This window comes from Schistocerca americana, chromosome 2, assembly GCF_021461395.2.
Source record: "Schistocerca americana isolate TAMUIC-IGC-003095 chromosome 2, iqSchAmer2.1, whole genome shotgun sequence".
Taxonomy (NCBI): Eukaryota; Metazoa; Arthropoda; class Insecta; order Orthoptera; family Acrididae; genus Schistocerca; species Schistocerca americana.
The window spans coordinates 737,370,386-737,385,668 of NC_060120.1; the positions used below are offsets into that span (position 1 = coordinate 737,370,386).

Below are 15,283 nucleotides of genomic sequence, written 5' to 3' on the forward strand. Positions count from 1 at the left end.
GATATTAGGTTCATTCCATGTCAGTTCGACCAGGGTCTCCAGCTCATAGTCTCAGATTTGACTGGAATTCAGTACACTAATTCTACCATGTGTGGAACACTCGTGTACAAAGTACTAGTTTCCCCTGCCAATTAGTTCCAGAATTATGTCTTGTGAAAGAAGGTGGCGTGACCTGGAAATTGCAACCTGCATCTGGCAATCTATCTTCAGACCCAACTTCAGGTCTTAATAACTTTGGAACTATTCCATACATTCCAGTGAATTTTTTACAACCCAGTAACATCCATTTAGAGAACACACTCCATGAATCAAAACACCAACAACATATTCCTGAGGGAAAATAAAAAATTCCAAAATGTGATTAAAAAAATGTAATAGGTTAAAAGGTACATATTGTAGGTGCCCTCTATGCCAAATATAATTAACTCAAAAAGGATATAAAATTTTTTGTGGTAAGCTTAATGTGGCCTAAACACACACAGAACTCAACATGCCCATATCAGTCACAAAAACTGAGTTACATGTACACAAAAATACAAAAATTTGAAAAATTACGTGAAAAACATGGATTTTCGCAGTGTGGTATCACAAAAGGGACAAGTGGTATCCAAGCCAAATTTCACACACTGCGTAAGTAGACCATAATGATATATATCTCAAAATTTCAGCATGTTATTGCAAGACATTTGTGTACAATGGAAGTTGTCAGATGTATTTGGTGATGTGGCCATTGTTCCACAACACAATTTTGTAAAAACATATCATAAACTGTTCTGCCTCTTCTTATCCTCTCCCACAACTGTTTAATCACTATGCAACAACATATAGACAGATTAACACAACCTATCATTAATGTTTACTGCACCTTAACTGTTATAAACCAGTCGATTGTGCTTCAAACAGAAGTTCTCCCACACTTTAGCTACTGTACTCTGTACATTGAGTAGCAAATTGTACTGTCTTCCTGACACTGTGGTAGGAATTGGAACTGTCATAAGAATATGTTCAAGAGGAATCCAATACCTGTCTGTCAAACGTGGCCAATGAAATGATCTTGCTGGTCCTGCTGGTGCCATGAAGTTCACAAATACATCACCTTCTGCTTCACAGTACTCTGCAACACATCCTAAGTACCATTTGTCATCATAAACAGCAATAACAGACACATGTTGTGCATGAACCTATAGTTATAACTGGACAGTCTGCTCATCAGCACATTGTCAGAGTCCGCTGGAGAGAAGTGATGATGGCTCCTTGTGCCTGCAACAGTTTTAATGTGTTCTAGTCTACTTTTTAACAACTCTTTGACTGATTTCACCTCATCTTTCGAAACATAGAATGATTGTATGCCAGAGATATTTTTCTGTACCCAGGTAAATAATTGAAGAGGTGTTAGAATGTGACCTTCTGTAGGGTGCTGCAGACTAGCTTGTGATGCCATGCGCTTAATGGTAGCACCAATACCATCACATACATTTTTACCATGACTTGTTGTGAAAAAATTCCATTCTGTGTGAATCTGAAAATCATAGTAATGCATGCATAAATTTTTGAGATTTTTACAGTTTTTGTACTGACTAGCTGCCCCATCCCTGAAGTATTTTGCAAAATGTATGTGAGGCACCTTGTTTTTCATATACACCATGACAGTCACTAAAAACGCACAGGTTCACGACAGACACATCACCTGATTCACCTCAGTAGTAAAACACAAATGGCTGGAGAGTTGCTTGACTGTTGTCCCAATGATATCCTTGGATGGCATCTTGAACTATAAATGCATAATTTTCAGAGAAGTCTAGTAGTACTATAATTTCATCTTGTTTCAAGTTATCCTTACAAAACTGGAGATAAGCCGATTGTGCTGTTACTGTGAAGCTGTGTGTGGTCAGTTTGTCCATTTTTTGACAATTTCAACAAAATCTTCCACTGTACTTTGCTTTGTTTCAAGACTTGTGCGATCCATGTGTGTCCATTGCTTATAAGAAACAAGTTCATCGTCATCCATAAGGAGTTCACCATACAGTTTGTTATTCATGTGTTTTGCAAGATTTGCCTTACCAGGACACTTTTCACACCTGTGTATCATGCACTGGTAGGAACTGATGTCACGCACTAATAGCTTCATTGCATCTTTGTAATCCAGACCAGAATCCTTTATAGCAGCAAACATCAGCTTAGCATTTTGATGGGTCTCACATACACAAACATTGTGTGTGCCCCTTGCACTTACAGGCACAACCCATTTTGGCTGAAGATTGAAAAAAAGATGATAAACCTACTTTGGTATTGGGATACTTTTCCTTGAATTCTACATATAGTTCTGATATGTTGCACAGCAACCGTCTTTTTTGCATCTGTACACGTACATTTCCCATTTTCACCATTACATAGTCTTTTTTTTCAGGCATTATTCGGCTGTAGTCATTATTTTCATAAAGCTCCAAAACTAGCACCTTTATTTCTGAACTCAATTGCTTACCCTGAGCCTGCTGAAGTCGTGGAAGCACTCCTTGGGTTGCTTTTATTTTCCTAGCTTGCTTTATCATATATGTAGAAACACTGAATTCCTTTGCAGTGTAGTCAACAGAACAGCTGGAGGGTGCAAGGGTAAGAATAGAGCAATATCTTGTCACTACCCTGAGGTCAATATCTCACTCACCATTAGGGATGATGACTCAGATTTTCAAGTGGACAAAGACATGCATGGAGCATAGCTGGATGTTTAAGGGCCTAGAGTCAAGTTTCCCAAGCAGTCTGGAGTTAGAGCAATAGACATAGCATCATTAATGGTTCAGAAACACCATTAAGTGTCCTTAGTGTTTGTTGCAATGAAGAGCAAACTATGTTACACATTACAAGTTACCTAAGTTACATGGAGCTAACTGTGTGTACATCAAAGAACATTGCACATTGGGACAGCCTAATGAGGCACTGCAGTTGTTAAGACACTGACTTTGGGAGGATAGAGTTAGCTGTGTCTGGCCATCCTGATATAGGTATTCCTAAATCATTTCAGGGAAATGCCTGGATGGTTTCTTATCAACATCACATCTGAAAAGCTGTCCTATCCTCATATAAGCCTACTTGTATGTTGCAAGTGCATATATTTATTTTCCTTATATTTCAGTGAAAAATCCTGTATCATTGTAAGATGATCCTTGAATGAAAAAATAAATAATAAGATAACAGAAGACATCGACAAAACCAGAAAGTGTGACACACGTAAACTTTCAGAAACAAAAATTCTTTCATTTGGGAAATGAAACTGAATTATTCAGGAATTAATTTCACTTTCATATATTCACTCATTTATTGTGATACAAAGGAGAAGTTTCACAGATGGGATAGTCAACCAGCACACTGAGACAAAGCTGATACAGCAGAAGATAATATAAGAGAAATCAAAGATGAAAAGCTGACAAATAAGACTTCAAAATATGAGGACCGTGATATAGCACTGCAGGTGAGTGAGAAGCCAGATGCAATGATTAGACAGTCAAATAAGAATACCTGATGGAACAAACTGAGTGTCAACAGAGGAAGAAAAAAATAATGAAAACAATGAAATATTTTCTGAGTAATATGATATAACATATCCTGTAACTCATTACAGAGTAATAATGACATTATTATGTATTTAGTCTGTTAGTCCAATTTCCTTTGTTTCTCTGACAGTACTTCACAATGGTAAAACTGCCTGTAACATGGAATCACTAAAATATACAATATAAAACACTGAGCAATACAGCAAACCTCAGTCGGAAAAGTACTGTAATATGACTGCTGATGCTGCAGGAACAGTTCAGCATAGTATCATTGTGTCATTCTTCCATGGCGTTTAGTGAAGCAATACACTACTATTCATGCGATACGAGGCAAAACTTGGCACAATGGCTGGTGGGAACAACTGTAAATGGGAAATGTCTTTATGTTCTTTCCCATCAGCCACTGAAATGAGCAACAACTTGGACTGTGTGGATAATAGGTGTATATCAGCCAACTCTTCATCAGAAAATCTATCCATACTTCCCTGTATCACTGTTAACATATAACTAACACTACCAGAAAAACAAACCTGAGTGAGGACTGAGTAGTACCAAATGCAAGGTTGAGGGTTGTAACATCATAGATTAAGGGTCGACCTGCGGCAGCAATCGCACAACTTGCCTACGGGCCGCTAGACACCGCCACAAGTGCTAAGAGTGCATTGCGATCGCAGGCGAGCGTATTGCGTACGGGCCGCGAGGTGCTGCCACGAGCGCAACCGTATATAAGTGCCAACGGAGTTCGGCCAGCTCTCATTTTGTTGGCATATCATTTTTGCCTATTCTCTTAATTGCTTAGCTCTTATTCGTTTATGGCTCATGTTATTGTGCTCTCTTTCAGCCAGTCTGATAGTTTTGATTTACTCCCAATAGAGAAGTGCTCATTTTGGCATTTCACTTTTTCATATTTCTCATTTTGCTAATAATACGCTCCTTAGCTTTTTACAGTTGATTTGATTAACATAGTCTCATTTACTGTTTGTTCATTTCAGCCTGTTCATATGTTGATGTTCTTTAAATACTGTAATAATTATCGGAAGCATTTCTTCCCTTAAATTTGCGTAAAGTATTCTCGGTGTAGGATTTGTTCTGTGACACAGGTGTAAGGTTTTGAATATAAATTATATACGAAACTGTGCTTTAAAAGATATTTATTTTTCAGTTTGGACTACATCAGACAACAATTTTGTGATATGATTGAGAAATTTGAGGGGTGAACCCATGGAAATAGTCTTAAGTGATCCCCTTTAAAAATAAAAATTTGTGTGACACTGAAAGACGTGACACTGTTGGTGCCAAAAATTTAGATATATAGAAAACAAATATGTCACACTGGAGGCACCGGAGGGATTTCGCTTAAGCCTGTTTCTAAAGTAAGTTCACAATTTATTCATCAAAATAGGAGTTATATGTATATCTCTCTTTTTCTGGTAAAAACTGGCATTTTGCTAATGTATGTCTGTTTTCTTTTTCATGTAAACGAGTGTATGAGCAATTGTAATTATAAATGGATTCTTCAAAATCGACGGTTCAGCTGGTTAAATGAGGTATTTGGTGAGCAACATACTTTATTTTGTCCTAGTGGTTTATCTACCTGTAGAACACCCCAGTGTAGTGAATAGTTTCCAACTGATACTTAGTAAACAATTTTCCTTTCCTACGGTATGTAGCGTAGTGGATAGTGCTGTAGATAAGTGTAATCAAAACAGGCCACCGCGTAAGCATGAAGGACATGCGTCCCTGAATATTTATCCGTATTTCGTGTGACGACTAGCCTAAGATTTGAAATTGACATGTGTAATCATGGATTTAAAGGAAGTAGGCGAAGCACAATTGGAGACTAGTGAGACTGAGAAATTAGAAGTTGCTGAAAATCTTCCCAGTATACAAAAGCAATTACGAATCATGACGAGTACCATCTCCGCTATAGTTTTTCAAGTAGGTGAGATGAATAAAAAACAGGAAGCCGTGTCGATACGAGTAGATGACATACATAAAAGTCAGGAAGCCGTGTCAATACGAATAGATGACATTCATAAAAAAATCAGGAAGCCATGTCGATACGAGTAGATGACATTCATAAAAATCAGGAAGCCGTGTCGATATGAGTAGATGACATACATGAAAGTCAGGAATCAGTGTCGGCACAAGTAGGCAAAATGTCTCGTAAGATAGGGCAAATTTCTCAAAATCAAACACAAATGGCTCAAGAAATAATAAATCTCAGACGCGAACATGAGGACGCGGTCAGAGACTTAAATTCGGATGTAAAACAGTTAAAAGGAAATCAAGGCGCTCTTAAGATCATAGTAAATCAATTGTCTACGACACTTGACGAATTGTCATTAAAGCATACGGAAATATCTATAGAAATAGTTTCTCGGGTAAAGGAAGCCTTAAATTCCATTTCAGAAGAACAAGAAAGACAATCGATAGATCCAACTGCTCAGATTTCTGAAGTAAAAATGCAAATTACTCAGGAATTAACTCAATGGCGAAGGGGAGTAAATGAGCAATTAAACAAATTTGGTAATGAGCTTACTGATATTAAAGAGGTAGTCAAGAGTGATGTTTCCATGCCGACACGTGGAGAGAACGTAGTAGATGCTAGTACACAAAAGCGGGGGCAAGACACCGAAGTAAATTCTGAGGTAGCTCAGGATCAGGAATCGTATTCATTACCAGGGGCTACGACACCTTATGTAAATGGCATTATGGAGGAAAACATTATCAAACACAGGAGGGGTCAGTCATTCTCGCCTGACATGAGTGGGGTGCATCCAGTAGTATTTATTCGTTCTTTTCGTGGCGTGTTACCCACAAAATGGATGGAATGACAAAAGATGCATTACGTAAGTGGATTCATGTTAAATGATGCGGCCTTGTGAGCCACTGAAGTCATTGAAAAGTGTTCCACATATGACGAGTTTGAAAAAAGGTTTCTCGCGAAATATTGGTCTTTAGGGGTACAGCATCGACTTGGTGAGGTTGTATTGAACACCGAGCAGTTTAGTTATAGCAAAGGAACGCTCCGAAAGTATTTTGAGAAGTATCTGAATAAAACGAAATACTGGGATGAGCTAATTTCACATAAAGATTTGTTGTGCATTATTAAGAGTAAGATGCCTATTGATATACGCGAAAAATTAATTCATGCCCCAGACGCAAACATTGATGAGTTTATGCCCATCCTAGATGCAATTGATTTGATGCACAAGGATGTATGGGCAAGATCTCTAAATCACAGTCAGTCGTGGAGGAATTGAAATATTCAGCATTGCGAGCCGACTGGCAGAGAACCGAGCTCGGCCTACCAAACCCAAGACAATAACAATGCGTACGGCTACGGTAGAATGGGCCGGTGGGAACGAGGTACTGCGAATAGGAGGCAGGAACGTAGGTTCACTCCAGGATATTACAATAATGACGAAATGACACAAAACAGAAATCAAGGGAGACAGAATACCCAGACACAAAACCCGATAAATTAAAACTGGCAACAGCATCCACCACCAATAGTAATCAATGAAGTAAATGATACCGAAATGCAGCCGATTTCTCAGCCAGCGGAAAACAAATTACCGCCGCATTAAGTCCCGAAGTGCAGGCGGGTGGGCGAGATAGGGACAATTCTGATTTAAGATTAAAAATGTTAAGGTACAATGATGGCACTGACATGAGAAATGAACGGTATAACGAGTACACTAAATACAACACCAATCATCCGGCAGTTATAAAACCTACCATTAAAGTATTAATCGAAGGTATTTCAGTGAACACAATATTTGATACTGGGTCTGATATTAATGCGATTTCTATGGACTTATTTAGACAGATCACTAAAGGAAAACAGGTGCCAATATTGCTGGTTAGCAATTGTAAGGTTTTGGGAGCGATTGGAGGGAGAAGTACAAGCCCAATTAGAGATAGAATTTGGAAATGTAGCGACTGAATGCACGTTCCTCATAATTGATACGCTGATAGTGGACTATATTTTAGGGTATTATTTTTTGCAAGAAAAGGACGCAAAGATCGACTTTTCTAACAGGATATGTGAGTTGAAGGTCAAACAGAAAATCATCTCTCTAAAATTACTGAGGATAACCGACACACATGGGAGGTTTTGCCCAGGTATACAAATAAATTTCATTTCAAGAAATAAAACTACAGGCTCAGGGAATCAGGTTCAAGAAATAAAATCTGACCGACATGAACAAATGTTAAAAATTGTCTCTGAATCTGCTCAGCTGTCCTCAGAGCAGCGTTCTGAATTGTTTAAGGTTCTCGTGAAATACGAACAAGTATTCGAAGAAAAACCTGGTGCGATTAGGGGATATGAATATAGGATGAATGTCATGCCACATAAAGCCTTCTGTCATAGTTCGTACCAAGTACCATGGACAAAAAGAAATGCAGTTAGTAATGAAATTCAAAAGATGCTTGCATGGAACATCATAGAATCATCTGACAGTCCCTATTCGAGCCCCTTACTTGCTGTAGACAAACCAAATGGACAAGTACGACTAGTTCTCGACACAAGAGAAATCAATAAAATTATAATACCGGTGAGAACAATGCCTGAGAGTACAGGCGAATTGATTAAAAAAAAAAAAGAATGACTTTACAGATAACCATCTTGGACTGATCATCACATGTTGCTACTAATAAATTTGCTTTTTCACTGTTTTATTCAAAATTTTCGGCTAAACACGTTAACTGTCTAAAGATGTATCCTACACTCGTAAGAAAAAAAAATGTTTTTTGATGTACAACACCTAAAAATTGATTATATTATGTGATATGTGAAAGTACAGGAAGTTATAATGAAATAATGTAGCATCGAGGTAGCAAATTTTCTATATAAAATTTAAGTGTGTCAAGTAGAATTTTGTAAAGATGCTTCCTGTAAAATGTTGATACCACAAATATTTCTAATGCAAAGGAATGAGGATAATGTAGTGTAAGGAACAACATAAAATGTTTTTTTCTCTTTAAAATAAGTACTAAAGAAATATAAGACCAACTGTAAAATTCTTCCTAATATAACAGGACAATTAGGTCACAAATAGTGGAAACATAGCATGAGACAAAATCTTATAAGAGTTATGGTTCTCCATATGCACATCAATACAAGAAAAGACTCGGATGAGTCAAGTGCTTTCAACTTGTAATTCACGAAAGATAAGTTACTTGCACTCATTCAGGAATACTCCTCTCTCCTTTTTTTCTTTAATAGATACGAATATTTTAGATATGAGATGGGGGGGAGGAAAAAAAGAAAAAAAAACAAAAAAAAAAAAAAAAAAACGGAGTCGGGTGAATATAAACTTGACTACAAGAACAATGTTGACTATAGCTAATAGTTTTGTGAAGATAAGCAAAACAACACGATAACAGTCGCATGAAATTCGTAGCGCCTATAATTGGTAGTACTTACATTCTGAGTAGTGATAAGTCCAAAAAGGCCAAAGAAACAAGGAAATGTGTATAATGTACATAAAATGCAAAAATTGTTTTTGTTTTTATGTCCAAACAAAAGAAAATACCTTAGTCATAGGACAGGTAAACGATGTACCCTACCAACAATGAGTGATACACCATTGTGTGACCTGAGGACCTTAACAAAAAGGGCAATATTCAAAATTTCTAGGTGCTATTGGACTACTTCTCTAACCACACTCAAACTATGTCAACAGCCAGTAAATGGGAAAGGATAAGGATGTACAAATGTTACCTCATATATTTGAAATGTATGTCTATTGAACATCATTACTCGAAGGACTCGGATAATTTGGGGTCTTTTGAGCCAACCTGACATATATTCTTTAAAAAAAATAACTTCTCGGTGCAAAAGGTTGGATAGATATATGAGTGTGTGCTATATATTTCTACACACATTTTAAAGTAGTACCTTCGAAGTTAACGAAGTACACTACAGAAAAATTTCATCTACATAAACGATTTCCAGACATTTCCATGTACAGTAGATGTCACAATGTATATACAATGAATTTTCAAACAGTGTAAATGCATCTTAATCATTACAGCTTTTGTTGTTAAATAAAACCTGTAAAATAATTAAATATTTGCACCAAAGCATCAACTGAAATATTGTACAATACCTTCTATTCAACAGATGTAGAATATATTATAAAATGTTTTGTATTACTGTCGTCATAGTTTTGAAATGACTAAAATGTTTTGTATTTATATCATTATATTTAATAATCAATGATTATTTTGTGAACCACTGAATGTAAAGGTGGTAGAAAAAAGGATAGTAATATGAAAATTTAAAGTTAAAATTTTGCGATCGGAGTAAACTGACAAAAAGTGTCAGGCATCTAATAAATTAACTGCCTTCCACACTGGGGGCCATGTAACATCATAGATTAAGGGTCGACCTGCGACAGCAATCGCACAACTTGCCTATGGGCCGCTAGACGCCACCACGAGTGCTAAGAGTGCATTGCGATCGCAGGCGCGCGTGTTGCATACGGGCAGCGAGGTACAGCCACGAGCGCAACCTTATATAAGTGCCGATGGAGTTCGGCCAGCTCTCATTTTGTTGGCATCTCGTTTTTGCCTATTCTATTATTTGCTTAATTGCTTAGCTCTTATTCGTTTATGGCTCATGTTATTGTGCTCTCTTTCAGCCAGTCTGATAGTTTTGATTTACTCCCAATTGAGAAGTACTCATTTTGGCATTTCACTTTTTCATATTTCTCATTTTGCTAATAATATGCTCCTTAGCTTTTTACAGTTGATTTGATTAACATAGTCTCATTTACTGTTTGTTCATTTCAGCCTGTTCATATTTTGATGTTCTTTAAATACTGTAATAATTATCAGAAGCATTTCTTCCCTTAAACTTGTGTAAAGTATTCTCTGTATAGGATTTGTTCTGTGCAACAGGTGTAAGGTTTTGAATATAAATTATATACGAAACTGTGCTTTAAAAGATATTTATTTTTCAGTTTGGACTACATCAGACAACAATTTTGTGATTTGATTGAGAAAGATGAGGGGTGAACCCATGGAAACAGTCTTAAGTGACCCCCTTTAAAAATAAAAATTTGTGTGACACTGAAAGACGTGGCACTGTAGGGACCGAAAATTTATATAAATATAAAATTATACGTCACAGGGTGAAGAGTAAAATGGACATTATTGTTGTCACTAGCAAGTACCCTGAGTTAAGAAACAAGTTCGTTTCCAAATAAGGCACAAAGTGTGTGCCACTGACATTTGCACTGTTGTGCAGATATTTTCAGTGCAATACAGATACAAAGTTATGGGATAAGAAATAACACAAAATGTAATTATTCTGTAAACGAGCCAATGAAGGCCGTGGGATGTTTTACCAAAGTACTCAGAAGATATCCCTTAACAACCTCCAAAATTTTGTCAGTGGAGGTCTGGTTTACCCTGTAGACGAGCACTGTTAATAAGTTTGTGATAATAATTCATCATGGTTCGAAACAAATACTAATGCATGCAATCATGGCACTGCACAATAAATAATATTCACCACTTATCTTTAAAACTGAGTTTTGTGCAAGAAACAGGGAATTATATTGTTACGAAAATTTACTGTCCATCACCAACTGATGGAATTGACAGAATATTCTCTAGAATAAAAATCTGTTACATAAATATCTAGCAAACTAATTTCCTATCATTTCCACATGTCATGTAAATGGTCTTTGGAAAATTCAGCCAAGTGCAGCATCAGTAATTTAACATTTACCTGAACACCAATGTTTTTATATGAGTCTATTGATTTTATATGATTCTACTGAATAAGACAAAATTATTGTTATATGTGGATTTCAAAATTAAATAATGGAAACAATCACAGGACCAACTGGGATGTTTTACATGGACCTAAGGTAGCTACATATAGGCCATGGGTCCTTCTGACGGACATAAGTAATGACTTGCAAGGAACAGCAGTACTCACACCATCTGTGCAACCTTCAGTGCTCTCTCTGCACTGCAAGTCCCAACCTGAAGTACCACACTCTGTCTTTCCTTTCCACATGTTCGGAATATAACAGTGCCATCAGTACTGTCAACATAATCAACAGTTCCCAGGACATCTGAAAAAGGAAGTTCTTCAGCAGTCATTACATACAAACAACAACATATACTGCATTCTACTAAACATAAAGTCAAGTACTGCCTTCTGCTTGTTTCAGATACGCTACTCCAGCCAGTAGAAATTACAATTGCACCTGCAATTTAATTGAAAGTATGATAAATAATGTTATCTTCATTTAATTAAACATCTCAGAGCAAGCTGTTGTAACATTTTTTGAAACCTTTGTCTCTGTTTGTAACTTCAGTCCCACATTGGTTTTTGTGAAATTTGCTAATTGCTTCCATGTATGTTAACAGGTGTAAGAACTTGTAGGCTACAAAGTGACAAATAATGATTTAATAACTCTGGGTATTATACAATGTTGTGCAAAGTGCATTCCTTATACCTGTATAACTGAGTGACCTTCCACTAACATTCAACAAGCAGAATTGGTACTTTTTGCAGGCAATACCAATATTATAACAAACTGCATTGTAGGAAAAGACACAAGACAGATTTTTAATGCTGTTTTTCAAAGAACTATTAAATGGTTCTAAAATAGACTCTCCCTAAATTTTGAGAAAACACACTATATTCAGTTCTGCACAACAAATAGAGTCATGCAATCAATTGATGTAGCACATGAACAGCAGTGAGTTAATAGGGTAGAATGCTCCAAATTTTTGGATGTATATACTGATACAAACATGAACTGAGAGAAGCATATTACTGAGCTTCTCAAACAAATAAGTTCTGCTACTTCTGCTCTTGTATAATTGCTAATTTGGAAAAAAATGAAATCAGGCTCCTGGCATATTTTGCACTTCTCTACTGAATCTGGTGTGACTTGCCACTTAGAAAGGAAGTACTGATGGCACAAAAGCAAGCAGTAAGAATAGTAGGCATCGTTCGCCCAGTCATCATGTAGGTACGGTACCTCATCAAGGAGATGGGAATTTTAACTGCGCCATCAGAATACATACATTTATTAATACCATTCTTGAAAATAGCACCCAACTAACAGCACAGGAGTTCAGCTTTTGTAAGAATAAATAAATCAATGAGGTACTCTTTTCATTTGCTGACCGGATAATATATGCATTTAATGAAAAACACTATGCTTCTGCACTTTTCACTGAGCTGATAAAGTCATCTGATCTAGTCAATCACACACTGCTCCTATGTAAACTGGATGCTTGCGGTATATGAGTAGTTTGTAATGAATGATTTCAGTCATATCTATCTGGTAGAAATAACAACATATGATGGAAGAACAAGCTGTTTAGATATAATACCAGTCACATCAGGAGCACCATAGGGCTCGACCTTAGGCCCCACCCCCCACCTCTTCTTCTTTCTCTTTATTAATGGCTTCCCAGAACATCTATCCTTAACAATAACATTGTTACTTGCCGACGGTACAAATCATCTCTCTTGTAACATTTTTCCACAACAGATTAGAGCTGACTTAAACTGGCAGCTATGAAAGGCTCCTGTATGGGTTCTATGAAACCAACCTCTTACTTAATGTGGAAAAAATAACTCATATGATATTCTGTCCATTGAAGATCCCTACAACACACGCAGACTCTTTAGTAGTAGACAAGAAAATTATTGAATAGGTGATACCTGTGCTATGCCTTTAGAGTGCTCAGTCAAAGTTGTGACTTGACTACCATTAAAACTGTGTATTTTACACTAGTTAACTTAGTCATGGCATTCATTTGTGGGGGTCAATACATAAGCAAATACTTGTTATGCAAAAATGAATTATGAAGATCACACCACATGTACCTACCAAGCCAATCTTTAAGCAACTGGGAATATTACCTGTCCCATGTGTATACATCTTAGTGACTGTTGCATTTATAAATAAGAATCTCCATCTGTTCAAAACAAATAGTGACGTGCATGGTGATGGTAACATTCATCTGACAAATTAGAGACTGAGTAAACATCGTGCCAGTGTGCGGCACACAGGCAAAACGCAGTTATATATTATCTTGCTTGGTAAAAGATAATAAAAACTCTTGCAGGGACAATGTTATCAACATAACACACCAGCACTGCATTTTGATGTTAACAATGTAGTCAAAATTACTACTGTATTCTAAATTAACTAGGTTACCACTGTCCTACATCACATGTACGAACAATGTACTAAAATGATTCTTGGACAAGCAAACAAACAAATATAGGCACTATTTTTATCCTGATGCTGAGTCTATGAACACTAACTTATGTCACACATAACTTTAATTTTGTACAGCATGTATTAACTACAAATGTGAAGGTGGTTAAATAATAATATTTCCCATCTTGACTTTGCATTTTAAATAGAGATCGCTGCTTGGAAACTATTGTAATGCAAATGGACACATATTCTGTCCTTTAAAATGCATGTCTATTTAGAAGTCTGTGCAACAAGAGAGTTTATGCTCCTTCTGCTATGTATTGCTATAGCTTGTATCTCATATCATGAACATGATTTCGTGACTAAATAAATAATGAAACTTGTCATAAATGGTCTGTCGAAATCCAAGAAGAACAGTGATGTCCGCACCTATAAAACTAGGGGAAATAATGACTGTTATTACCCATATTAAAGCTGTCATTAGCTCATAAAGAAGTTGAACACAAAGTAATAAAAATTTGTGATCATATTCCATGAAGGAATTTCTATTTAAAAACAGGTAACCTGGGAGTAAAAGAGAGAGACAAACAAGAGAGAGAGAGAGAGAGAGAGAGAGAGAGAGAGAGAGAGAGAGAGAGAGAGAGAAAAGAAAACCTTGTTTTTATGTCTAGTTGCATGAATAGGACTAAAAAATAATGTGTTAATTAATGTTAGGCCATACCAGTATTCAGTAAACTGACTCATTCACACCATTCACATCATACAAAAGATCACTGGAATATGTGATTAACTATTTGAGAGAAGTCGTTCACAAGTCAAGAACCACATACAAATTCATAATAATCAGCCTCAAATTGCCATAAGAGACAACATATTTTTTTTTTTTTTTTTTTTTTTTTTTTTTTTTTTTTTCAATCAGCACGAGCAAATTCCAGGATGATTACTTCAACAAGAACAAAGCTAAATTGTTCCCCACACATAGTCTAAAGTGAGCTTGGGTCCTACACTTGGTGATCTGCCTGACCCAAGTAACTGACGCATCACTACAGGAAAAGAAAAGGTCTTCAGTCTTGTGGTAGTTGGATACATACTGAGAGTTCTTACAATAAAAGAGAAGAAAAACTGCTTATTTGGGACAATTCGATGAGATCTGAAGTACTAGTTAGTGCAGCTGGTATAATAAGAAAAATTTAAGCCAAAAGGAGTTGAAGCCAGAATAAGATGCCATAGTTATTGCTTTCCTAGTAATGGACAGGGCTGTGAATAGACAAACGCCTCTTGCACATGGCAATGAACAGGGATAAGATGAATAATGTAGTTATAAACATTTGACAATATATGTGCATCCAAAGAACAATTCTCATTTATAGGAATGAAAGAAGTAAAAACTGATAATATGTATTACAGCACTTACTGGAGATCACATCCCAAACTTTTTAATCTGTTTCCTGACAATCATCAACTCAGCCAATATATTTTTCATGGATTAATCTACAATATGAAGGAAAATCAACTTGA

The 15,283-nt window shown here is 36.5% G+C and overlaps 1 protein-coding gene across 1 annotated transcript in view; it reads right to left on the reverse strand.

Moving 5' to 3' along the window:
• The window catches only part of LOC124594798 (tRNA-dihydrouridine(20) synthase [NAD(P)+]-like), an 80,667-nt gene that overhangs the window by 63,758 nt on the left and 1,626 nt on the right, over nucleotides 1–15,283 (reverse strand). The window contains exon 2 of the mRNA XM_047133218.1: nucleotides 11,512–11,650. Within this exon, the coding sequence (XP_046989174.1) occupies nucleotides 11,512–11,650 (139 nt within the window). The remainder of the gene's footprint in view (nucleotides 1–11,511; nucleotides 11,651–15,283) is intronic.